Genomic DNA, 24661 nt, shown 5'->3' with positions numbered 1-24661 from the left:
AGCCACTTTGTCACAGCCCCTTGTTTAAAAAAAAAAAAGGTTTACATAAAAGTAAGCTCCAATGTTGCCTGCAGCCAACGAGTGGGTGTAAAGTATAATGCTAGTCACCAATATGATTAGGGATACAAAACAAGGCACAATGACAGACACACCTTAAGAGTTTACTTCAGTGAGTGCACAGGGACTGATTATACATTATTTAATAAAGGACACCTTCTATACAGTATATAAATAAATGACTAATTATTTGCATGTATGTTTTTTGTAGCTGTGACAGTCTGCAGCAATAGCTCAGCATGACAAGAGTAAACAACATGCCCGGTGTCAATGTGACTTTTCCTGGTATAATAGTTTCTAAATTAAGATATGGAGCGGTTCTGTTCCATTGACATTCTTCCTTAAGCGTGAAGGAAGAGTATTGGTTAGAAAAATGTGCTAACATAAAAAACTGCCTCTGGAAGAACTAGTAAAACACATACAAAGCTCCTTTAAATCACAACTCCATTAGTGGAAAAACCAATCTCCCTAATGGCTCTCAATTAATTTCTGGAGCCTTATGCACAACAAAGCATTAACTCATGCCTTAAGGTATAAGGTCATGTGTGGAAATAACACAACAAGAAGCAAAGTACTACATGTCTATATACTACAATGGCAATCTGTTTTTTAAATGTGTAATACAGACAACTACTGAATGCATGGGTAATTTCAGACAGGGCAAAACATATTACTAGCTTAATACCCTATATTGAAATGTGAATATGTCTGATGTTTGTTAATTTATAGAACCACTTTCACATCAATGGTAGAATGCAATGCACTAATATTTACTGCAGTAAAAAGTTATAATAATCATAATAATCGTCTATTTAATATTAACCGGTAGTCCAGGAGACTGCCACATACACAAGCCTTTACAACAGTACCTGCTTGTACTCCAGCAAAACATACATCTGAGTCTGTGCAGCTAGGACTGCACTGTATTCTGTACCAGTCATGAGCAGTCCAGGAAGAGCAATCATATGAACTGCATGCCAGGCAATAGAATAAAAATTTAAAAAAAAGGCACTCTATTTTGAAGCAACATTTCTTAAGATTATTTTAATAGTATAAAAATAGCAAGAAGCTACTCGTAACAAAATATTCCTTCCTGCAAACACTGTATGTTGTTTCTAGCTGGTTTTACATTGTTAAAAATATTTCTCTTAAAGTGGCTTTTGATTTCTTTTACCCAATATGCCAAAGTTTCTTGTTTAATTGTACTGAAACCAGGCCAACCTTCTACAAGCTTTCCAAATGCTTTCTGCAGTGGGATAATCGCTGCTGCAGCTGAAAATGCAATGATTACCCTGTATAATTGAACATTTTTTAAAGATAATAAAAACAGTAGAATCAATACCCAATCAAGAACCCTAGCTGTCTGATGCTTAAGCACTGTTCTTGTAACATAATTTAAGTACAGAGCTTGTAGGTGACCGACAGTCATGTCCTAGGTAATTCATTGAATTTACTTTATTAGGAGCCTGATCGCTCACATGGTCATAGTCAGACACCCTAACAAATCTGCATATTTGTGACATCATAGCACCAATGCATTTTTAACATTAGCTTTTTGTACAACCATACAGCATGCCCCCACAAGGTCAACATTGATTTATAATAACACACACAAATAGCCTTTTCATCAATTAAAAAATGCAGTCATCCCAATGGCTATTTTGTAGGGAGTGATAGATGACTCCCATTTCAGAACAGTTTAATCCATTCCATGTTTAACCCTGAGCCCAACTGTTACTATAGGCAACAAGTTCTGCTGGGTCTAATACCCTCAGAAAAACAAGAACCGATTAAACAAGTCTCTTACCTGTGTAGACACACTTGGGCAAAACTCTGAATCAGATATACAGGTTGTTTAATAAATATACAACACTGTTATAGTTCATGATGGTACGTATGTGGTTGTTGGTATTTACATGTACTGTAATTGCCAATGACTAACCTGGTTTGGGTCACACGCCTTGAAAACATGGCACGCCATCTCAGATTCGGGATTATCAGGCTGGCTTCTGATAAGGTAGGCAAAGTAGGTGAGGTCATGGCTGTTGTGAAGAAATCTGGAGACGTGGTGTGCCTTGTGCTCGAATATAAACACGGAGGCATTGTTGTTATTTGCAGGAACACATCGGATCAGAGGCGGCGTGAGAACGAGTTGAACCTCCCTGGCTTGAGCAGAACCTAGTTCGTTCTTTTCACTTTTCCTGCGTATCTCTGCCACTAGCCAGGGCAACATGGGCAGTGTTGTCCTCCTGTCCAGTGCAGACCAGCCCATGTACCACAGTTTAAACGTCTTCTCTGCCTTTAAGGAACTGCCGGCTTTGTCATCCTGCGGCTGTTGCAGAGTGTTAATATCCGCCATCTCTTTATTTCAAGGCCAAATTGACAAGGTGAATATATATATATATATATATATATATATATATATATATATATATATATATATATATATATATAATATATAATTTATCAATATTGTGCTACAATTGTTTTGCTTGTTAATGTTTTTGCAGAAAGCCACACGATCTTACACATTATTGAAAAGTTCTTCTCTTCCCGAAAGTTATTACGTTGCATTCATATGGCAATACATGTGCTCCTGGTGCAATTATAAACAGTGCACCACCATGGCAGTGCATGCGTCTGTGCTGGTTGCAAAATATTGTTAGTTCTTGCGCTGTGAAAAGCCTACTATAATTTGATACCTAGCTGATGATTTCCACAAAAGGCAACAGAGGAAGGTTTACTTTCACCAATACTTAAGCACGCAAGTTGCTCGTGTACCATAATAGCATTAGCACACTGAGCTTAAAAAACGTGGCGTCCTTCTCCAACCATATATGCATATGGAACATGGAAAATGTTGACAAGTTGCTTAGATTTGTTTTACCCCATGTCCAGCTGGTGGAAAATATCTTCAGATCCGTCTCTCTTTCCAACTTGCTTCTGTGCTGGAGTGTGTTGAAATTCAGGCGGCTTGCAGTCAGTTTGTCCCAGCCCCTCAATGTATGTGTGCACCCTGTGCAGTGTTTATGTTTGCCACTGCTTTTGTTGTGTTCAGTGTTATTAGCAGCAGTGTAACTGGTCTGTCCCGTATACTGCAGGCGAAGGAGGAGTGGCTGCGTGTCATCCGCCAAGGAGGCATTGCTTCGCCTTCACTGTGCTGAGACTAGGCCGTGCTCCGTCCACTTGGGAGGTGGAGGAACGGCACGTACCATTTATTTATTTATTTACATATAAGCGATTCTAAAAGCTTCCGTGTTTTTATAAAATATAAGTTAACGTTACACCTATACCGCCGACAAGATTACTGTAATTATAAACGGATATATAAGTATTATTTTAACCAGGGCGCTCAGATTAATATGCTTGGTTAAGCTATTTAGCTTTGTAAGTAAATATAACATGTTTGTCTAAGCTTTTTTATTTTTTATTTAAGGTTGCAATTTTTAATTTAGATAGATAGGTAAGTACAAACATGTAAGTGCACGTACCTCCTGAAATAAGTTTAGTTCTACAATTTCATGTGCCAAAATGGCCAATTTTAATACACTGCGTATTAAAATGTATTGTTTTAAAACAGTTACCGTTTTATTTTCTTAATCAGAGGGGGGTTGGGGCAGATGCCGTCTTTGCTGAGGAGAAACAACTTTATTAAACGTGTCACTCGCCCCAATCTAGCATTTACCAAATCACACTGTCTATGTAGGTTAGGCGTGAAAGATGTTATACATTCGATGCTATTTTCTTAGTTGTATTCTGCAGCACCTAATGAAGGGCAAACAAACTACATAAAACCTGACTATTCCTTCGTTGAAATGATGCCTTCTATAGACAGGTACACGTTTGAGAGCTTCACTGCGTATACACAGCTTATAATAATGGTTTCCTGAGGGATAACCACATTGCAATAACAAATGGGGAACTGCTTTGTGGTTGTATAATGTGGGGCATAGCTGTACGCATACAATCTCCAGAATAGTGAGTTGAGACGGTTCCTAATGCTAAAGCATTATGGACCCTGGGCTGTAATATGTGTTCTCATAGTTCAGACGCCTGATAAAGACCTGGTAATGTACCTCTAAATCACTTGAGACATACTGCATTTCTTGTATTAGCTATGTCAGGTTTATATATATCCATAAACTGTTAAATGTTTTACATCTGTAAAATATCTGAAGCATACTTTTCCTTGTGAAGGAGTGTTTTGTGTGTGTGTATCCCCACAAACCAACATCCAAGTAACCCTGGTGATTTTGAGGAAATCAGAAACTTTAAGGCAGCTTACTGAACTTCTCTCTTTGCCTACTCCAATAAACAACCTATATCTGTTTTGCTGGTTAAAACTGGTTCCTGGCCAGCTTAAAATAAAATACAAAAACCGAGCACTCACATAATTCTGAAAAACTTGGAACTGTCTAAAATAATGACATATCTGCTCCCTCAAGCAGAGATGTCACAGTATATTTTAATATATCAGATTGCCACAATCAATTATGGCACATGTAGCCTTTTTTAATATGAAAATCTAGTCTGCACATGTTGCCAACTTTGCAGTGCCATGACACGTTTATCCTCTTAGGATAAACCTTGTGTTGAGTATGTCAATACTCTAGATTTCATAGTTTTTTTAGCCATGCTGTATAAACTTAAATAGGGAAAAAATAGAGCCAGCAGAATGGGAGCCATTGATTCCATTGGCTTAGTCTCTATAGTCGAGAGGTGTGTATTTAGAATCATAGATCACACCAGACCTACTGTATAAGAAATGATCTGACATGTACATACAGTTGTTGGTGGTATTTTGAGAGCAATACTTGACCTTACTGTATCTAGTGCTGTGTAAACGGATGTGTTCCACCACACAAAAGTTACCTTTCTCTGACAGCACTTCTTCAGTCCTTCAATCAATTCTGTTACATGAGACATAGCTGATGCCTAAGCTAGCTAGGGTACTAAAGCATGGACTGGAACTGAAATAAACCCTACATTAATCCCACTCCCAGCTGACCCCACCACACTGTTTCTTTTATTTAAGGGTGTTCTGATATTCCACAGAGGTCCACTCCAACTGTAAATTGTATCTTTGGAAAGCTTAGCTAATCAACTCAGAAAACAAAACATTCTGCAGAGAAATTACATTATTTGTCATTAAAGTATTACATTGCAAGCAGTCAGTTTGAGTAAAGATGCATGAATCAAATACAAAACAAAATTATAGGGATTATCTTGTTTGCTTTTTGTCTCATTTTTTTTACCCATGCCCTACTATTTTGCATAACAGTGATCCAAGAGTGTGTTCCTATTTAAACAATGCCCATGTGTTATTCCTTTGCTCTCAGTTATGCATGCGCCCACCACATTCTTAGCACGGATCGTGTTTCTCGGATGGTCAGGCAAGTAGCATGTATTTTTAAACATACAAATTCTCAATAGAGAACAAAGAACAAAACACACCAGTAACAGACCAGTATTGATTTAAAAAAAACAAAACAAAAAACAACAGCAGCAGCTAGGAATTGCAGAAGGTCAGTTTTAAGAACACCAGAGACTTTGCTGTTGTGATTGTTGGGTAAATCCCAGTGTGTTAATAATTCTTTAACACCAGTGTACAAGGTCAGTGGAGCTGTCTGTGCATGTACCCCTACACTCTGTGGAATGCTGTAACATACAGTATATCATTCCAGGCAGTGGAATATACAACTGTTAAACTTACACCAGTGTGAAAGCAGGAAGAACATTCCGAATACTCCCATTTTGTATTAACTTGCTCTAATTTACTTGACGCTTAAATGGAGACAAATGCTGACTTCTATCTCAATTAATGCTTGTAGGGCTGCTAATTCCTTTTAGTTTGTATAGGTATTATGCACTTTGACAGGGCTCAGTTAAGCTTGGTGCTGTATGCCGAGGTACTGCCGACCTCTCAGTGCTTCCTTGTGCTGGAATAAGGCTGGAACAGGATTCCTAGGAATATAAATATGTCCAAAAGATAGATGGAAGTATGCAGTCAGTACACACCCACCTGAAATAATGTGGTGCCCTACTGGGACACTCAGCTCTTCCTCATTCTCTCTGCAGTCAGCTTGCATATCTTCTTATCTCTCCAACAAACTATTTTACTGGTTACTGGTGACCTAATTGTGGTGCTGGTATAGAAAAACAAACACTCTCAATATCCTCGCCCTGTGCAAAACCCAACTGAAATTGCTGAAGCTGATCATAATATGATCAACCCCATGGAAAAATACAAATTGTACAGGTCATTGACTACTTGCCACAGCATACAAAACATGAACATAAATAATGTATATTTATTTTAAATACTCTTAAGAGCAACAAGAAAAAGCACGAAAGACTAGAGGGAATATATTACATTCAACTGCACATAATAGGGGCATAGTTTCTATAAACCTACAGCTATGGCTAAATAGTTTGCATCACCCTATAGAATTAACTCATTTTGTTCAAAAAGTTGAATGAAACCTGCTGAATAATGTTACACTAACACTGAATTCAAGATAAATTGAAAATGTGAAATTTAGAAATCTAACATGCTTTTTTTTTTTTTTTTTTTTTTAATTATGTCTCAATCCTAAAATTCTAGGTGATACAAACCATTGCTGTACAAGAGTGGATCTTGAGTGATTTAGATTTAGTAATGTCAGCAGAACAGCCGTATTATAAAATTACTCATGTATTTGTTATAATTAGTTGTAAACAATTTGATGACTCTGGCTTTGCTGTTTCTGAGAGGTAGGGTTTTTTTTTTTTTTTTTATTGTCCATGTTTTCTTCCTCTGTAAAGTCACAGAAAGTTTAATATCTGATTTAAAAGCCACCACTATATATATATATATATATATATATATATATATATATATATATATATATATATATATATATATATATATATACACACACACACTTCATAACACTGATTAACATTTACATGGAGTATACTGTAAGAACCAGTATATTACATTGTGTTTAAAGACTGGTTCTAGAAAGTCCATGCATTATCTGTAACCGCTTAATCCTAGAGGGTTGCGGTGAGCCGGAACCTAACCCGGCAGACATAAGGGCACAAGGCAGGACTACACCCTGGATGGGATGCTATCGCAGAGCAGCTAAGGGACAATTTAGAGAGGTCAATCCACCTAGCCAGCATGTCTTCAGACTGGGAGAAAACCCACATGAACACGGGGAGAACATGCAAACGCCACAGACCGACCGACCCGAGGCTGGAATCGAACCCAGGCTCCTGGAGCTGTGCTAACCACCATGCCACCCATTCTAGAAAGTGTTTACATAAAATAAACACGACACCAGCCACACACTTGTATAGTTACAATTCTTGAATAAGTTTACTGCAGTGTGTTTACTTTTCTTTTTAAACAGCTGAAAGGCTTTTCCCTGAAATGTCCTGAAAATAAAATATTTTTTAATTTTATTTTTTAAAAACCTTTTCTGTCATATGCCTTCAATTATATATATATTATAGTCTAGCGAGGACTGTACGGAAGTTCAAATATATTTATATATATATATATATATATATATATATATATATATATATATATATATATATATTATATATATATTAGACACACACACACAGTGTATGTATATGAAGTAATCAGTAATTTATAACATTCTTCATATGTTTAAGTTTGTTAACATTCACATAGGTATTTAAACCATTGGGACAAAGGGTTTCTTCATAAAGCTTGCCTGCCACTACACTGTGAGAGGAATTGCACTCTCTGTTCTATCTTTAGAAGTTGGTTTTACAGGAGACATTCCAGGTCTGTCGCAGTAGTTTCACCACCAACCAACTGAACTGGGAACAAATCTGTTGATCACCATGTTGCTGCCTGCTCCTTATTAAAAACGTTCAGTCTTTCAGAAAATGGGAACAATATGTGGGCTAATACACAGCACAACTGGAGTTACGCATCCAGATCCAAAGGCAAGGGCGCAAACAAAAGCCTGGGTCCACTACCACGCGGTACAGCCTTCATCAAGAGAACACTCACTATTAGAAAACTTTTTTTTTTTTTAAATATTTTCTTTAAAACAACATTTTAAAACCTAGATTTAATGATAAATTAACGATTTTTCAGGTACCTTTCCGCTGAGAAAATTAAGGAAAATAGTTCTGAAAATGTTTAAAAAAAAAAAAAAAAAAAAGTATGACATACATATTGACATAAAAAAAAACAAAAAAACAACACATTATTAAACAAATAACTTTATTTGTCAGAGGTGCTTATAGTATCTGCAAATGGCCCAGTAACTGAATGGAGCAATGTTTCTGAACTGTCCAGGTCTTGCTTGTTGAAAGCAGGGGGGGGGGGGGGGGGGGGGGGAGACCACACCTCTATTCATATTTTCTTATTTTAACACACGTATTTAACACACAGCTGGCACAGGTTACTACACAATTATTTGTTGGAGGGACATTATGAACAAGGTACAATTAATATGGACATTAAGCTGTTTCTAGAATAGCTGCCATTTCCTTGAACTGTCTGAAGAAATTCTGGAAAAAAAGACATTATATTTTTTAAACACATTTTTTGAAAATAGTTTAGTTGCAAGTTGTAGTTAATTAGCATACAGTCAACTCTATGAATTAAGGGACTAGCACATAAATGTGTCTTATCAGTATATCATATTATCCAGAGTCTAAGCCAAATGCATAACGTCAACTTGTATTGGTTACAGTAACACTGAAATCAAATTTAAATTATAGTACAATGAAAAGTATTATACATTTAAAAGTACTGTGCATTCTAGTGTAAATACAGTGAACATTTAAAAAGAGTACACATCATAAAGGAATGGCACTTGAAATCTGCATGTCCCAGCAGCTGCTGTGCTAATTTCTCAGCTTTGTGTTTCATAATGGTCACAAATATAGATACATTCTGATCACAGCATTTTTAAACCACAAAAGCAAGGCGTTCTCAACATTGATGCAAGAGCACTATGGCAATTCCAAAACTATCTATGGCAACTCAAAATGCAACATAGGATCAGTAGTTCCAAAACAGTACTAAAATACAGGCAATAATCTGGATGCAAGTTAACAGATTTTCCAATATCCTTTACACTCAGCTGTTCAAACTAGGGCATTTTGTTTAATTCAAATAATTCTTCCCTGGAGGGGCTCCAAAATAATTTATACAAACAGGAAATTCATGTTAAGTGAATTTGTATTATAAAGAAGTCATTTATCATAAGCAACGTCCAGATTTGGCCAGGACCACGTACAAATTTCAGAACACCTGGAAACTTGCTTAATGAATCTGGATGTTAATGGTTCTGGGTGATCATGTTAAGTGATATGCAGAACTCATGTTGTTATAGGTGTTATGGCTCTGGTGGCTTACCTGAATGTTACTTTCAATTGGAAAACATAGTAAGGGTAGGACCACCAGTGGGTGTTGGTGACTGCACTTATGTCCAGTAAACTACATGGCTACACAACACATATCTAGATAGACAGACAGACAGACAGACAGACAGATAGATAGATAGATAGATAGATAGATAGATAGATAGATAGATAGATAGATAGAAATGCACATTTCCAAGGCGAGTCCTTGGAAGCAATCCACACCATACAACACTAACCTGAAATTGAGGGATCGTCATTTCAAAGGATTTGCTGGTTATCTGCCCAGAGGAATTGGCCACTTTTAATGTCATGGAGATGTAAGGGTAATTCAGAGACCTGCAGGTGTCAGAACTAATTGCCATGGCCAGTTTCCATTGGAAATCTACCAGCTATAAGGGGCAAAAAACAGCACATTAAGATTATAGTCGTGTTGAACTTTCTACATACATTTATGAGTGTTTTCATAATATCTTCATAGGAATCAATCATACAATGTTTGCCTATTATTTTTACTACCATGCATGCAAATATTTGCTATTTATGATACCCAGTCCTGTTTGCTGTTTATGATGTCCAGTAATGTTTATTGTTTGTGGCTTCAGTAAAGTAATTTCCAGTTACACTGAAATAGTAAACTCGGGACTTCAAGTTTTAAAACATCTAAATTCTTATTGTTCCTCGAGTATTTTTATTTTATTTTTATTTTTTTTAAATACATGTACCGGTATTTAAAATGTACAAACACCAGGAAGACCTGTTGGCTCAGCCAGCTTGTTTTCAACAGGTACCCGACCAGCTCCAGTCTTCTGAGTGCAGTCAAAAGGCTTCGATGTATTTCTTAGTCTGCGGCTACTGGGTTTTTTTTTTTTGTTTTTTGTTTTTTTACTGGTAAGGTTTAATTGGAATTACACTGGAGAAAAATCTAACTGCATGTACCAAACCAAAACAGTGTTACCTGTCCAACTGTTATCGTGTGGCTGGGATCCTCCTGTGAAGGGAGGTGTTTGCCCTGTTCATTCCAGATTCGCTGAATAACCTGCAAAGCTGGCTTTGACCATTTGCTGCTCCCTTCAGCTAACTTGGTGACTAGTTGCCCTGCCGTCCAATTGCTTTTTGTTGCTGTTCTACAGAAAACAAAGGCCACACATGTAATCTGATAGTTTTAGAGCTGACTAATGCTATTATCCAGTTAACAGCTTTTAACAATACAGTGAACCCTGGTTAATGTCACACTTTGCATATCACCAGTATGCTGTATTTTTTGGTTTGTTGTATGCTGATGGTAATACATTGAAATAAATGATATTGTAGCTTCATATTAACTAGGAAATAGCACATCTTTAACTACAGTAACAAAAAAGCATAGTAATTATGATATTGCTGGTAGCCACAAATGCTTATTATAATGTCAACAGCTTATTGTCACCATTTCTGCCCAGACGGTTTGAGTGATATTGAGAGGGTTTCACTGTATTTACATTCCCTTACAATACATGGCCTAAAATGTAAATGGACTGTCAAATACAAATCTTTCAAGTACTAATTTAAACAGACGTGATAATGACTTATTGTATGAATAGCATAGGCTTATTTACCCAAGTTACAGCATGTTGATAGCTTAGTTAATTACTAACTAGGCTACCTAAGATTTAATCATACAGAGGAAAGTGTTCTATTTCTGAGTAAATTGGGTTCTTGTGGAATAACCTACCCCCTGACATCATAAACCTTTCACCCCTATTTAGAATTTCCAATTACCTTCCAAACCACTCAGAACTGAGGTTCATTGGGCGTCCTCTGATCCCACCCTCAAATCAACTGAGCTACCAACACCTGGACGACAAGAGCCGGCACTGCAGGTGTAGTCTTGAGCTCTCTGGGTATCTAAATATACGGACAGCCTCAGTCTCTGATGATTTTGCCTCACTAACCTACTACTGTGCCAGAGCCAAAGCATACCCTATGAAATCTTAAGCAAATATAATCAACTTTGCACAGCCAGGACACAAACCTGTGCTCCTGCACAACAAGTGGTCATGCCTAAACATTATCTTACTGCTAAAACATATACAGTACTTGTATTCAATATAGTCAAATGTACTGATTTCTACCTGTCTACTATATCAACCGCATTTAGACAGGTGGTGTAAATCTGAAGTGAAGGTGAATAAAAGATGCATTTTATTTAACTTTTTCACATTCAATAAGTTATTTCACAGAGTTCAATAAGGAGAAACAACAAAGTTTAAATGCATACCTGAAAAGAAACAAAACCATGTTTACTATCTTCTCAACAGCTTCCAAGTTTAGTTGGACACCAGCTTTTTGAAATCTCTGCCAATAAAGTTAAAGCAGTTGAAGTGTCGTGCCCCGTGTGGATTCATAAACACATTTTGCAAGTGTCTGTGTTGAAAATAACACCTTCATAGGTGCAAGTATATAAAAGAAAACACAACTTGTAATTGATTACATTTGAATGAATAATACCAGCTGGGGTGACAGTGGATATGAAATGTTGAGAAATAGATATAAGCTTACCTCACAGATCTCAGCTGTGTCTACACCAGGGATCTGCCCTTGCAAGTGCATCATAACCTGTTGGCACTGAGAAGTTCATACAATTAGTGCAACACAGAATATACTTTAAAAGCAAGTGTTAAAAAGCACACGTGTTTTCACACGAGAATAGTCACTCATACAACAACATCCACCTAACTTGGGATTTTTTCTATAAAATTAATTTTGTGGGATATTCTATTTTCTAAAAGGTGAATTGGGCATATTCTGTGCTTTTTCTTCTTTTTTTTTTTTTTTTTAAACCAGAGATTACTGCACTCACTACCAGGCTTCTAAATTCTGCCGTCACCTCGTGTTATCTGGCGAAAAAAATATAAAAGCATGCTTATCTCAATGGAAACTGGTATTTGGAATCACATCACAATATTATCTGTCATGATTATCATTCCGATCAGCAAAGTACAGTTTGTATGAATACACAGTACTGAGGTGTGCTGTGTTTATTAAACACAGAGTGAACCTTGCTGTTCTCAGAGGAGAGACTGAAACATAGAGATCAGAGCAGAGGTTTTTCCACTTCAATCTAGAGGATGTATTCATTTTTAAAAAACACCCCGATTAAACTATTTTACTTACCGGGTGTTATTTTCCTGAACATGCACGCACTGTTTAATTAGTTTAGGTCCGTTAACTCTAATATGGGTCTAAAACTGGTTTGTGGTTCATTGCTAAAGCACCTTTGAAGGGGGAGGGGAGGGGGCAAGGGTGAGAGAGAATGGGGGATGGAGAAGGAGGTATGATACTCACATACTTGTTTTGTTTAGAAAAAAACAGCATCAATCGTGCCAATGAATGTACCTTTTATTATAATAAATAAAAAGGTATTTTATAACACTTACTGATTCCGCAAACAAGTCTGGAGGAAGCTGTCCAATACTTTCAACTGAATAGTCATCTGAAGAAAAGAGAGGGAAAAATACTATGTAACATTAACAAAGGATAGCCAAAATGAAAATCATTGCATTAAATAATTGCATTAGGTTAGTCAAACTAAACCGGGACTCAAACGTGTAACTAAGCTGTTTGTTACTATGGAGTTGTAACTACTGAGAAGTTTTTGGGTTTTTTTTTTTTTTTCCCCCCACAAAAAGTCTGAATACAGCAGAGTCAAATATCCAAACTAACTGAGACTGATACTTGTTTGCATAATCGACTTGTATGGATAATCAAACAGGTATTAATTATTGTACCTTTAATAATATATAGAACAAAAGTTAACATACACAAGTACCTACTGATGATGATAGCTAGTAACCTATATATCACATTTAAGCATTCAAAATTACAAAGCCTTACAAATCATTAAATTAATGCAATTCAGTAAAACTAACACCTACAGTTAAAGGTAATGAAATGCTGTAATTATACCAAACTTCGAAAATTATCAAAGAAAACAATTCAGTACAACTTTGACACATCACAGAACTTTAGGAATCATTAAACTTCAAAAATGCAGTACAAAGTTTCTACACTTTGATACTTGCTGTTATGGCATTGTAATAACGTGCAAGTGAAATTAATAAAAAGTTATTAGTTGCTCAATAACATAGACAGGATCTCCAGCCCTTACTGACAAAACAAAAGAAAAATCAAGAACGCGGTGATTGTTTTAATTTGCTTAACTGCAACAATTTAAAGTCGGGCATGCTAAGGTGTCTGAAAAACAATGCGGTCTAAGATATTTGGTATTTAAAAAAAAAGGGAGGGGGGTTCTGTTAGCAACATCACACAGCAAGAGGGTTGCAGAGTTTAATCAAGAAACCGCATTTGTTCAAATGGCAAATGAACAAATAATACCAACTGAAAACGTTGCTTCCTTATATGCACTCTTCATAAAACAAATAGCAAATCCCCCCCCCCCCCCCATTTCCCTCTGCTGTGTTGAGCTGACTTTCAAATCTCGTTGTTTTAATTTTACCGGCAGGGGTTGGTTGCTTGTTACTACGCGCAGCAGACAGTAACACACATAACTAAACATAGCAAAATCATGAGTGAAACAGAATCAGGGTTTCCTTAATACAATCCTGGAATCGGGATTCGGGAGCTAACTTTACCATCCGGGACAACAACTAAGTTGCAACAACTAAATACACCACACGCAATTCATCACGTGATACTGGTGCGCTCGGTCGATTAGCAGTACACTTGATCGAAGATCGAATAATTGACTCTTTACTGTACTGGCTATGACTTATTGGTAAATGTTGACACAACGGTAAATATGTAAATTAAACGTGATAACGCGTTCATTAACGGTAACTGCATGAACAAACAAATGCCTTTGCCTATACCCGAATGTCTCACTTTCACGCATTGTAAGGCAGTGTAATCCGCAAAATTTTATATATATATATATATATATATATATATATATATATTATATATTATATATATATATATATATACACATATATATACACACACACACACACACGCATACACACACCCACCAGAAAACATGCCTATCAGTTCAAATATATTTGGTCTTCAGTAACAGCTACAGTTCCTTCCGGGTAAAGGAACAGGTTTACAGTTCTGCGATTGGTCAACGTTGCAAGAGTAAGAGGTCACAACAAGAAAGAGCTGCCCCAAAGAGAAATGCACTGCAGCAGAGCCGGGCTTTACATTTTTTTTTAAAAAAGGGGAGCAATGTGTACTGCAGCAAAGAGAAAAACCCTGCTTGCTAATTTGCCATCGTAACTGATGCACATGACTTTACTGTATATTTCTGCTGTTTTCAATAGGGGTTCATTGCATCCAAATTATTGTGCTCAAGCATGATTATAAATTGTACTTAAGGTGTACCCTGTAACTAATAACATAGTCTGCAAAAAATAGAATAAAACTAATAATAATAATAATAATAATAATAATAATAATAATAATAAGGATATTCCGTACAGCATTCGCAACAAACTGTTTGTGCACAACACGGTGTGTTTCCAAGGTGAAGGTTGCGTGATGCATTCTTCAAAGTGATATCTTAACAGAAAATATCTCCAGTAAAACAATAACGGTATATGTTTCAGAGCTTTCACATTGCAAAGCGGCAAATGTGTCTGCACTAAATCTTTAAAGTCTTGTTACAAAAGTGTAACGTTACATATGTGTAAACCACCAAAATGCAGATTTATGTAAGCATTGAGTGGTCAGAAATGACTTGGTCACTTTTGTGCAACTACGCCCCCTGGTGGCAACATGATCAATTCGCTGATTCACTCTCTTCAGGGTATCCTCACCCTTAGCCTCTGACATCATGGGGCTTTCCATTTTCTTTTGGGGGGGGGGGGGCAATATCTCTATTCCCAAACCAACGGCAGTTAGATATATAGAAAACTGTAGCACATGCTTGATTTCATAGTCTGATAAATGTAGAAACAACCAAAAAAAAACCACCTGGTTGTTTAGAAATTCATATTTTAGAAGGTTCCAATAATTATTGTAATGGTATACTACCCACCCCGCAGTATCAAATTCAAGTGCAATATACAGAGGCGGAAGCGTGGTTCCACTGTCAAACGAAGCAGCTGAAGAGCCTGGAACTTTACATATATTTAAAATAAAACAAGACCAGCCAAACAATTGCCATAATGGAAAGTCAACGCTGGCTGCCTTTGGAAGCAAACCCCGATGTACGTGTGTGTGTGTGTGTGTGTGTGTGTGTATATATATATATATATATATATATATATAAAGCATTCCATTCATTTTGAATTGATGCGACAGTTTCATTTGTTTGTTTGTTTTTTAACAAGGACCACATCAGTGCTTTCTTTTCTGTCCTGTTTTGCAGGTTATGAATCAAGTGAGTGTCTAGCTTGGAAATACGAGTGCAAACAGTAGGGGCATGCATTTATTTTGTTTAATGTAATGGAAGCACGTGAATGCGTTTGCTTATTTAAATGATTAGAATTTAAATGCACACTTTGGACTGCGCAGTTCTTCAGTCTCACAAACTTTTTTGGTGACTGCATGGGTTATGATCTTTAAGGGTGTGATATAGTACCTAATCTATTTTTGCTGTATTGATATCCTCGCTGTTCATGAACTACAATAGAGCACAAATAAGAAGACTTATTTTGGTGCAGTACATGTGTTGTTGCTGATGTGCTTCTAGTTCTTGTCAAATTATGATGAGGACCACAGGGTGGTAATAATAATAATAATAATAATAATAATAATAATAATAATAATAATAATAATTCCACCACCACCAAAGGCTTGTAATTGTGCCTGTCCACAAACATTTATTTATTTTTTAAAACATTAAATTACACATTAAATTAGCTTTATGACTGCTATGTGTTACTCTCATGATAACATTATAGTAATTGAGTAACTATTGTTATTAGGTAACTAAGTTATTTATGTAATATTTGTTTAACCTGAAAAAAAAATCTAATTTAAAAATGTGACCATACCCAAAGACCTCTCTTTTTTGGTTAGAGAATTTTTTTTTTTTTAATAATATTGTTAGTCATTAGTAATAATAATAAAGTTAATAAAAGAGCCAGACAAAGAGTATAATGTTTCAATGGCAGTTCACAATGTTTGAAAGACCGGTAATTGGTATCAGAAGTAACTTTGCAATGATCATTGTTTTTTCCACAACATCCTCTGATTTTCTCTTTCAGTTTCTCAAACAGTTAGGTTTGCTTCCCACTTGGCAGTTTGGTGATGTATATGGATTGGATCCTGATCTTCTTAGTATGGTCCCAAGACCAGTCTGTTCAGTGCTTCTCCTCTTCCCAGTAACAGAAAAGGTAAAGTCTGGAACAAGAACAATCCTCTTTCTAACAAATCATATTGGTATTAGAAGTAGAAACAGTGGAGTGTGTGGTTTGATCTATATACAGTACAGTACACTTTGTAATCATGACTAGGTAATATTTACTTCTCTTACTGCCTCCAGCAGGCAAGAGTTCCGTAGTTTAATGAAAACACTAGACGGTACGGGTTGAATAAAGAGTTGTTCTGTAGAAACCCGTTCACACATTCCTATGACACTTACTACAGACTACCTACAGTAGTTTGCAGCTTTATTAAATATCAAAATTGATAGTCTACCCTCTCAGGTTAAGGCTCCATGAATAAAAAAAAACAAATCACCCTGTTGTTTCAACCAGATTTTTAGTTTTTTGCCCTCTCACATTTGACAGTTTTCTCATCTGAAATAACTGAGTGATTGTGCTCCCTTTTATACTTTTAAACACTCATTGAAGGTTAATACTTCAGTGTTGAGGTTGAAAGCATTAAGAAAACACTATTGCTTGATGTTTGACATTTATTTCCTTACCACATTCATATTTCTTCCAACTTTGGGTGGTACAGTCGTTTATAAAATGCCATGCTGTAACAACACTCTTGGTTAAAAAGCTACCGTTGTTTTCTCTTTTTTAACTCTCTTTTCTTCCCTAGTATGAATCCTATAGACTAGAAGAGGAGGCAAAAATCAAATCACAGGGCCAAGAAGTCAGTTCAGAGGTTTATTTCATGAAACAAACAATAAGCAACGCTTGTGGAACAATAGGCCTTATTCACGCTGTGGCAAACAACCAAGGTAGACTGGAATTTGGTAAGCATCTATTTAAATATCACTAAATATGATCAGGGAGTGTTTCTCTAACTGTCCAACAGATGTCGCTTTTGTCATGTTTTTTTTTCTCAGTGAGAAAGGCTGGTGTATTTAAAATGTTCATTTACAATGCTCTGTACTTTTTGAGCTGTGTTTTCAGATCTCTCTTAAGGATATTTTATAAGAGATAGCTGGCTGTATTTTGAAGCTAGATCAAAAAATGACATTTCTGGAAATCTCTACCCTTGATGCTGGTGTGCATCTCTTCTGTGGATCATTGTACTTGAAACTTTGTTTGTCAACCTGACTACTTCAACACTTGTTCAGGTGGGGGGGGGGAGTAAGCTGTCTATGAATAACACAAATGTCTTATACATTCATTTTTCAAGATTGTCGTTGGTTTAAAAAAAAAAAAAACATCCTTTTGGTAAAGGAATTTTAACAGTATTAATCTAAAAACTAAACAAGAGTTCATTATTTACTCCTACTTGCAGGTTGTTTCTGGCTACTGTTTTAATATTCAAATGATTTTATTCTGTTCAGAAATTAATTAGCCCTCAATAGGCCTTTATAACTCGTTCTTTACCATACTGAAAGGTTGTGGAATTTTACTGGCTTTGTACTCCACAAGCAAAGGCTCTCTGTTCATGTGCTGTAGAGTGGCATTGCATGCCAGGTTGCTAGGGCTTGGCAGTCCTTTGGGACTGTGGCTCCCAAAGCAATCTGGTTATTAACTAAAAGGATTTTTAGCTCCACCTGTGTTTGTAACACAGCCCCAGGCACTGCTCTCAGAAGGTAACTGTGAAAAACAGTAAAAGGTTTATTTTGATTCTTTACCATAAGAACCCCACTGCTTGTCACATACAATAAGTAACATGTAAAGAACAGAATAAAAGCAGACACGTTTTCATAGTGCAATAAATTCAATTCACATTCTACTGGTTAAATCAGTTAGGTATTGTCAGCTTTTAGCCATTCTTCAATGGTTTACATTCCAATTGACACGACTTGTGGTTGTTTGGATAAATATAGAGGACTTCAGACCAGCAATTAGCCCCCTTCCATAACACCACATGGGGACACATGTCTATAAAGTCTTTAAGCCCTGCTTAAAAGAGTTTGAAAATTAAAGCCATTTTTTGTTATTATGACAAACTTTTTTCACTATGTTATAAATAGATGGAATTATGGTGTTGGAAATAACTCGCTGTTTAGGTTGAACATAATAGGCATCAGCTGAACTTGTGGTGTAGCTGTCATAAACAGCAGTTATAGTTCTAGAAACCAACAACAGAAGTCTTGCTGGAGTACATGTTATTAATGTTCTTTATATCATGCTTATGATTTCTGTACTCTGTCTATTCTCTTTCCAGGACCAGGTTCAGCACTGAAAAAGTTTCTGAGTGAGTCGATTTCCTTGAGTCCTGAAGAAAAGGCCAAGTTCCTTGAGGAAGATGAGGTTAGAGAAAAGGGTGCATATAAATATAAATGTATAAATATAGATATATGTGGAATATTGTGTGCACCCACTAGAGATTGAACAGTTTACATTTTCTTTTTTAATTCAGAATATTTAAGCTACATGCTACTGTTCACGGAATGGCTTTGCAGAAAACGTTCTCTTTCTTCCATAGCACTAAACAGCCATGCTGTTTGCATTTACCTTGCCTTTGTACTACTGTTTCGGTTAGTAGTACATATAGCTCTATTCAAGGCATCTGCATAAAGAACAGTGTTAAGGAGAACAGTCAGATGGGGTTAGTGTGACTCATGGAGGTTCAGTGACCTCTGATGTTGAGGTGCCCGACCAGACAGAGACTTGCTAGGCTGGGCTGTGCCGTGCCACCAGGGTTCTGTAGCTTGGTAACATTCGTAGTTTAGATGGGTGAAAAGAGTTGGCAGCTGAAATGGAGGTCACTCATTGATCCTCAGTCCTCCAGAACGATAAGTGTGGTACAGCAGTCAGGCGGCTTTCAGATTGGGCTTTCAAATAACAGGAAAAAACAGGGTTAACATGGGATTTAAAAAAGGCAATGAAACCGAGGTAGCGGTGGCATTTTGTTAGCCACAACCCTTCATTTTGGTCATGGCATAGATCACTGTTTTTCTAGTTCGATTTCTTAGATGATCTGCTATAGGTCTGCTTGTCTGGTTTCTAACATTATTAAGTAAAGTAATAACACAAACCACAATGCACTTTTGAGTGCATTGTGCACATCATGCTTGTTTTTATATAGATATGTATATATTTGTACTTTTTTCATTTGCAGAGCATTCGTGTTACTCATGAATCCAGTGCACAGGAAGGACAGACTGAGGTGAGCTCCCAGTAAATGATTTGCTTCTGTAGTTCCACACTACGAGCGTTTAGGAAAGATAATTCTACTAAAGCTGAGAAGACCGCAGTCACAGTGAGGGAACGATAACTCCCTCAACAGGACAAACTGGTAAACCTGCCTTGGTTTGGCCATAGAGCTCTTTTTATGATGTTCTCAGTTTAAGACAATAAAACAGTTGAATTAGTTATTGCATGATTCGTGTTCTGCCTGTTACTGTGATGCTTTGTTGAAATCTTTGGCTGGATAGTCATCTCTTATCAGGCTGTTGTAAGTGTATATTTATTCATTGACAAGTCTTACAGGGAGTGAACGCATAAACACCTTTAAAATTGAATTCCATTTCATGTTATGTAATCCTAAAGGTAAAAAAACACAATCACTAGTAGAGAGATCAGGCTATCTTCAGCTTAGGGATTAATTGAACAACATATCCCCACTATGATTTTAGAGCACTGGGAGAGCACTGGGGAATCACAGGGGTTTTGACACCCCCCCCAACAACCCCTAAAACCACTCGTCAGCTACGCCACTGTCTTCACGTATTGAGTATTTTCAATATTTCACATTCCGTCAGATAGCTGAATATTGACGGTGCACCATCCAGTAATCAAGCAATCGTCAGAGGGATTGAATATGTTTGACCGCGAGAATGAAGCAGTGAAGCAGTAGCAATATTTTAAGATGACCTTTCAGGCTTTGCTTTTGGAACAAAATGGAAATTGTTGTTGTAATTTATATTTAGTAGTAAATTTTGGTTTTTTTTTTTTTTTTTTTTTTTAAGCACAATTTAAAGGTATACTATCTGTCTATTGGCTTCATAACAAAAAGTGAATATTTTGTCTGTGGGCTCCAAAACAATAATTTTGAAGTAATTGTTATGGAGCCAAAATAACCTTACTGCAAACACAGCTGATGAGGGCTAAAGAATAAAGGTGTTTGATACCTTCCTAACAATGCCTGTCTTCTATTTGTATCTGCTTTGTATCAGAGCTTAAGAAACCATGCTATTTTGAAATGTGGCTCTATACAGGATCCTGGTGCCACTTATTTAAAAAACAGTTGTATTGTTTTTAATAGTATTTTACTGCGTTTATATTATGTTGTTACATATGAGGTACAAAACAACATGAATTGCAATGAATGAACCGAGTTTAAAACCTAGCCCTTGTACAGTTTGTTTTTGTATGTTTTCAAACCCACCAGTTCTCTGTCTTCTAACCCCTGTTACATTCATGGGGTTTCCATGCAGGTCAGTGAATCCAGGAAACTGAGTAACTGTAACAGCCAGTACCTGTTTGGCTGTTATCAAAGAAAGCTTTTTTTTTGTTTTTTTCAGCTAAACACATCAACTAGATCAAGCAAAAGTGCTTGTGCAAAATGCAAAAATGCATTTGTCTGTGATGCAAATCATTTTAATTATATGGTATATGACCTAATCATATCGGCACCTGTATGAAGGAAATCTACTTTTGCAGATTAAATCTTATTTCAGAGCAGAGTGACAGGAATGCAGGCACAGATTTTGATCATATTTTTTGCATATACGTTCAGCACGCTGGCATACTACTTTCTTTTATTACCCATTCATTTAAATACAATATCTCTGTATTGAACATACTGTGTTAAATGTCCATTGTTAATAGGTTATATGCCATTAATTGACAACTAGGAAGCATCTGTATTTGGTGCTTTTTAGTTTCAGTACAATGAGCACATTTATGAAAGGCACTTTCTTTTGCAGCAGCCAGTAGTTTGGTATGGTGTGTAACATGGAAGCAATCTCATAAAAGCCTGTTATTAGCTTTACTTTGCCCTATCGTTGGAGAATTACCATCAATGCCCAGTAATTATTGATTTTATATTTAGAAGTGTGCGTTTTTTTAAAAACCTCCAGGATACACTTTCAGATTATGCTAATGATAGGAAGACTTAGTGGGCTGACAGCCTGCATCATACAAAATGACAGCTGATTTTGTAATTAAAGTTTAAAGCAACACATTACAGTTGACTTGAAAAATTGATGTAGAAGTTGTCTGTGTCTAAAAATGATTTGTGTTGTATATTTTTTACTTGACTGTTGGTTGCCGTGCATATATGATTGAACAAGGTTGTGCGTTTAGGATTTTTCTTTACATCAACCCAAAACAGCATGGCAGGTGTGTTCCAGCAGTTTATTTAACTTGCATTGTTTTTTTCTCAGAGTGCCTGTATTTGATAAGCTTCCAGATTTTAGTTTTAATTGAAACCCTTAACCACTCAATGGGAAACTGTTGTGGGGAGATTAAGGGGGTAATATAGCTGAAAACAAAACATAAGGCTAAAAACATAAAAACATACATGCTCTGCTTGGTAGTTGCATTTTCGTAACAACTTATGGGAAAAGCTCCTGGTACAGGGTTAGTGTTAAGTAACATCTTTTTTCCATCAGTACGCAGGTATTGCTTGTGATGGATTCTCTGCTTGAATTTAAAATGCAAGCTTGTCGTAGGATTCGTTTTTTTTTAAAAGGATAGCAGTTTAGATTGTATGCATATGCATATGTATATTTATTTATGTGTTTTTGTTTGTTGTCTTTTATTGTAGGCACCAAGCATAGATGAGAAAGTAGACCTGCATTTTATTGCATTTGTCAATGTGGGTGGACAATTGTATGAATTAGGTGAGTTCTCTGTACTCTATATTTGTATGTGCCTTTGTAATGTTATGCTTCTATCTGTGCAGCTTTTTCAATCTTTTACTTGTGTCTGTACCCCTATCAGGTGTCTGTGGTTGAATACCTGACATTCTGTCTAGCTACTAAAATTCTCAAGACCCACCTGTTCTCTCTTGCTTTCCATGCTCTTTAAGCCTGATATCTGCTATTAGCTGGTGCTACTATTTCAAGTATTGTGTTACTATCATCTATTATGTACTTTCCATTGTATTTAATGTATTATGCATTTTCTTGTTGTTACTGCATCTTGTAAAGCGCTTTGTGATGGTGGTCCACTATGAAAGGCACTATATAAAATAAAGATTGATTGATTAGTATTTACATTACAATACATTGTATTAAAGCAAATGGTGATTATTGAAGATTTTAAAAAATCTAGTGCACCATAAAAGAAGACTAGAGGGCTCAAGAACATGGTGGCTTAAAGGAACTGTAGGATCAAAGACATTTTCAAAACTAAATGGCTGTAGTTTCCTGAAAGAGAACCTTAGTTGCTCTGGAACATTCTATAGAATAAACAAATTGTTGTACTTTTTTCTACATTAGAGCTTTATCAACATAGCATAGTTGTTGCTAAATGTACTTGTTTTAGATACAAAATTGTGTAATTTGGATTTTGCATGGTTTTATAAGTGGTTTTGTTTATGTATCAACAGATGGACGCAAGCCTTTTCCAATAGTTCATGGAACCACGACAGAAGACACATTTCTAGAGGTAATGAATGCTTCCAAGTTTAACTTTATCCATAAGTAGTTTGGGCTTAGAAGGTACTACTCTTATGTACCATAGCTTCTGTATCCTTAAAACAGTCATTGATAGAATGTATGACAATACTAAAAAAAGCTTTTTTATATGTATATATTCTCAATATGCTTCATTCTTAACTTGAAATATGGTAGGAAATAACAGATGAATAATGATTAACAGATGTTCAGTGGGAGTGGTCCTAATAGCTAATTGCTTGGGTTCCTTAAGAACAACTGAGCTGGTGAAACCTGATGAATTCGGATTTCCTACTATTGTGTGTCTTGGGAGGGGTGGCGACAGGGTTGACCTACTCTAAAAACATATCTTTCAAGTGGAAACTACATATGATAGCTCATCGAGAGGTGCCATTGACTGTTAAGATGTGCTGTAAATGGATCTTCCCTTGCATTCCCATTAAGCATCCCAGATCATCTTTAGACGACAGTCGTTTTTGTCTTTCCAATCCTTACATCTCTGCATTTTGGTTTGTATTTGTTTTTCCCTGAAGATGATGTCATGCTAAATATTCTCATTGACTTGTAAATCGGACCTGAGTCCTCCGCCTTTGTCTTTCCTCCAGAATGCTGCTGAAGTTTGCAAAGAATTTATGGCACGTGACCCCGAGGAGTTGAGGTTTACTGTGGTGGCTCTTTCCAAGGTATAATATGCTGTTGCTGAGGCTTTTCATTAAACTTCGAAAGGTTTCTGCCAACTATTCATAAGTGCTGCAAGTTTGGAGATCTTGAAAACAACAAGATAACTTCAATTCAATAAAAATTGTAACACACAAAACATATAATAAAGTTACAATGCTAAAACTCAGCCTGCACAAAAATGTGCATTAAAAGGTATTGTCATCATAATGGACTCCTCCTGGAGTGAATGCATTTTGTTTTACTGAATAAAAAGAGCCTTGGTAGAACTGTACTTGTAATATAGAACATGGTAACTAACATATCTGTACATGTAATATAGAACATGGTAACTAACATATCTGTACATGTAATATAGAACATGGTAACTAACATATCTGTACATGTAATATAGAACATGGTAACTAACATATCTGTACTTTTTTTTGGGGGGGGGGGCTGATTATTCCTAAGGGTATTAATAACTGTAAACCATAATTAAACTGTGCTAGGCTGATCCTTACATTTGTATAAGTGGATTCCTGTGCTAAAGATTTGCAGCACTAAATTCCTACGTGTAAAAGTTTGATGCTTTGAAAATAAAGAGGTGTTTCCGTT

General features: G+C 36.3%; 3 protein-coding genes across 7 annotated transcripts in view; 1 reads left to right on the top strand and 2 right to left on the bottom strand.

Annotated features, from left to right (window-relative positions):
* LOC121320938 (TBC1 domain family member 4-like) overlaps positions 1-3185 on the bottom strand; it is a 54758-nt gene extending 51573 nt beyond the window's left edge. For 2 of the 4 annotated variants that reach the window (XM_041259757.1, XM_041259755.1), the window contains exon 1: positions 2000-3185. In XM_041259757.1, the coding sequence (XP_041115691.1) occupies positions 2000-2416 (417 nt within the window). In that variant the 5' untranslated portion in view covers positions 2417-3185. The remainder of the gene's footprint in view (positions 1-1999) is intronic. The other 2 variants (XM_041259754.1, XM_041259756.1) reach the window with 2 other exon arrangements.
* A 5104-nt stretch (positions 3186-8289) lies between these two features.
* On the bottom strand, positions 8290-14559 carry LOC121320937 (COMM domain-containing protein 6-like). Of its 2 annotated transcripts, XM_041259752.1 has the most exons (7): positions 14487-14559; positions 12876-12931; positions 11998-12063; positions 11717-11793; positions 10415-10583; positions 9696-9848; positions 8290-8598 (listed from the first exon to the last, which is right to left on the bottom strand). In XM_041259752.1, exons 1-7 carry the CDS (start codon positions 14494-14496, stop codon positions 8548-8550), a joined length of 582 nt encoding a protein of 193 aa, XP_041115686.1. In that variant the 5' UTR covers positions 14497-14559; the 3' UTR covers positions 8290-8547. The 2 variants fall into 2 exon arrangements, with proteins under 2 accessions (XP_041115686.1, XP_041115687.1); XM_041259753.1 differs by lacking the exons at positions 11717-11793; positions 11998-12063; positions 12876-12931; positions 14487-14559 and adding an exon at positions 11218-11334.
* An 867-nt stretch (positions 14560-15426) lies between these two features.
* Positions 15427-24661, top strand: LOC121320936 (ubiquitin carboxyl-terminal hydrolase isozyme L3-like). Its single transcript, XM_041259750.1, has 9 exons — positions 15427-15668; positions 15830-15841; positions 16671-16799; positions 17455-17611; positions 18985-19070; positions 19882-19929; positions 22534-22609; positions 23320-23378; positions 23992-24661. Exons 1-9 carry the CDS (start codon positions 15627-15629, stop codon positions 24073-24075), a joined length of 693 nt encoding a protein of 230 aa, XP_041115684.1. The 5' UTR covers positions 15427-15626; the 3' UTR covers positions 24076-24661.

The sequence above is a fragment of the Polyodon spathula genome, chromosome 9 (genome assembly GCF_017654505.1).
Source record: "Polyodon spathula isolate WHYD16114869_AA chromosome 9, ASM1765450v1, whole genome shotgun sequence".
In the NCBI taxonomy this organism is placed as follows: domain Eukaryota; kingdom Metazoa; phylum Chordata; class Actinopteri; order Acipenseriformes; family Polyodontidae; genus Polyodon; species Polyodon spathula.
The sequence above is the reverse complement of the archived record's forward strand: the minus strand, read 5'-3'. Positions and strand labels throughout refer to the sequence as shown.

Excerpts from the sequence above, each read along its gene's own strand:
- LOC121320936 (XM_041259750.1), top strand. The coding sequence starts at position 15,627 with ATGGAAAGTCAACGCTGGCTGCCTTTGGAAGCAAACCCCGAT. Across the intron at positions 19,930-22,533 it reads CACAGGAAGGACAGACTGAG|GCACCAAGCATAGATGAGAA; the intron begins GTGAGCTCCCAG and ends CTTTTATTGTAG. Across the intron at positions 22,610-23,319 it reads TGGACAATTGTATGAATTAG|ATGGACGCAAGCCTTTTCCA; the intron begins GTGAGTTCTCTG and ends ATGTATCAACAG.
- LOC121320937 (XM_041259752.1), bottom strand. Across the intron at positions 11,794-11,997 it reads ACACAGCTGAGATCTGTGAG|AGATTTCAAAAAGCTGGTGT; the intron begins GTAAGCTTATAT and ends CTTTATTGGCAG. Across the intron at positions 8,599-9,695 it reads TGACGATCCCTCAATTTCAG|AATTTCTTCAGACAGTTCAA; the intron begins GTTAGTGTTGTA and ends CTTTTTTTCCAG.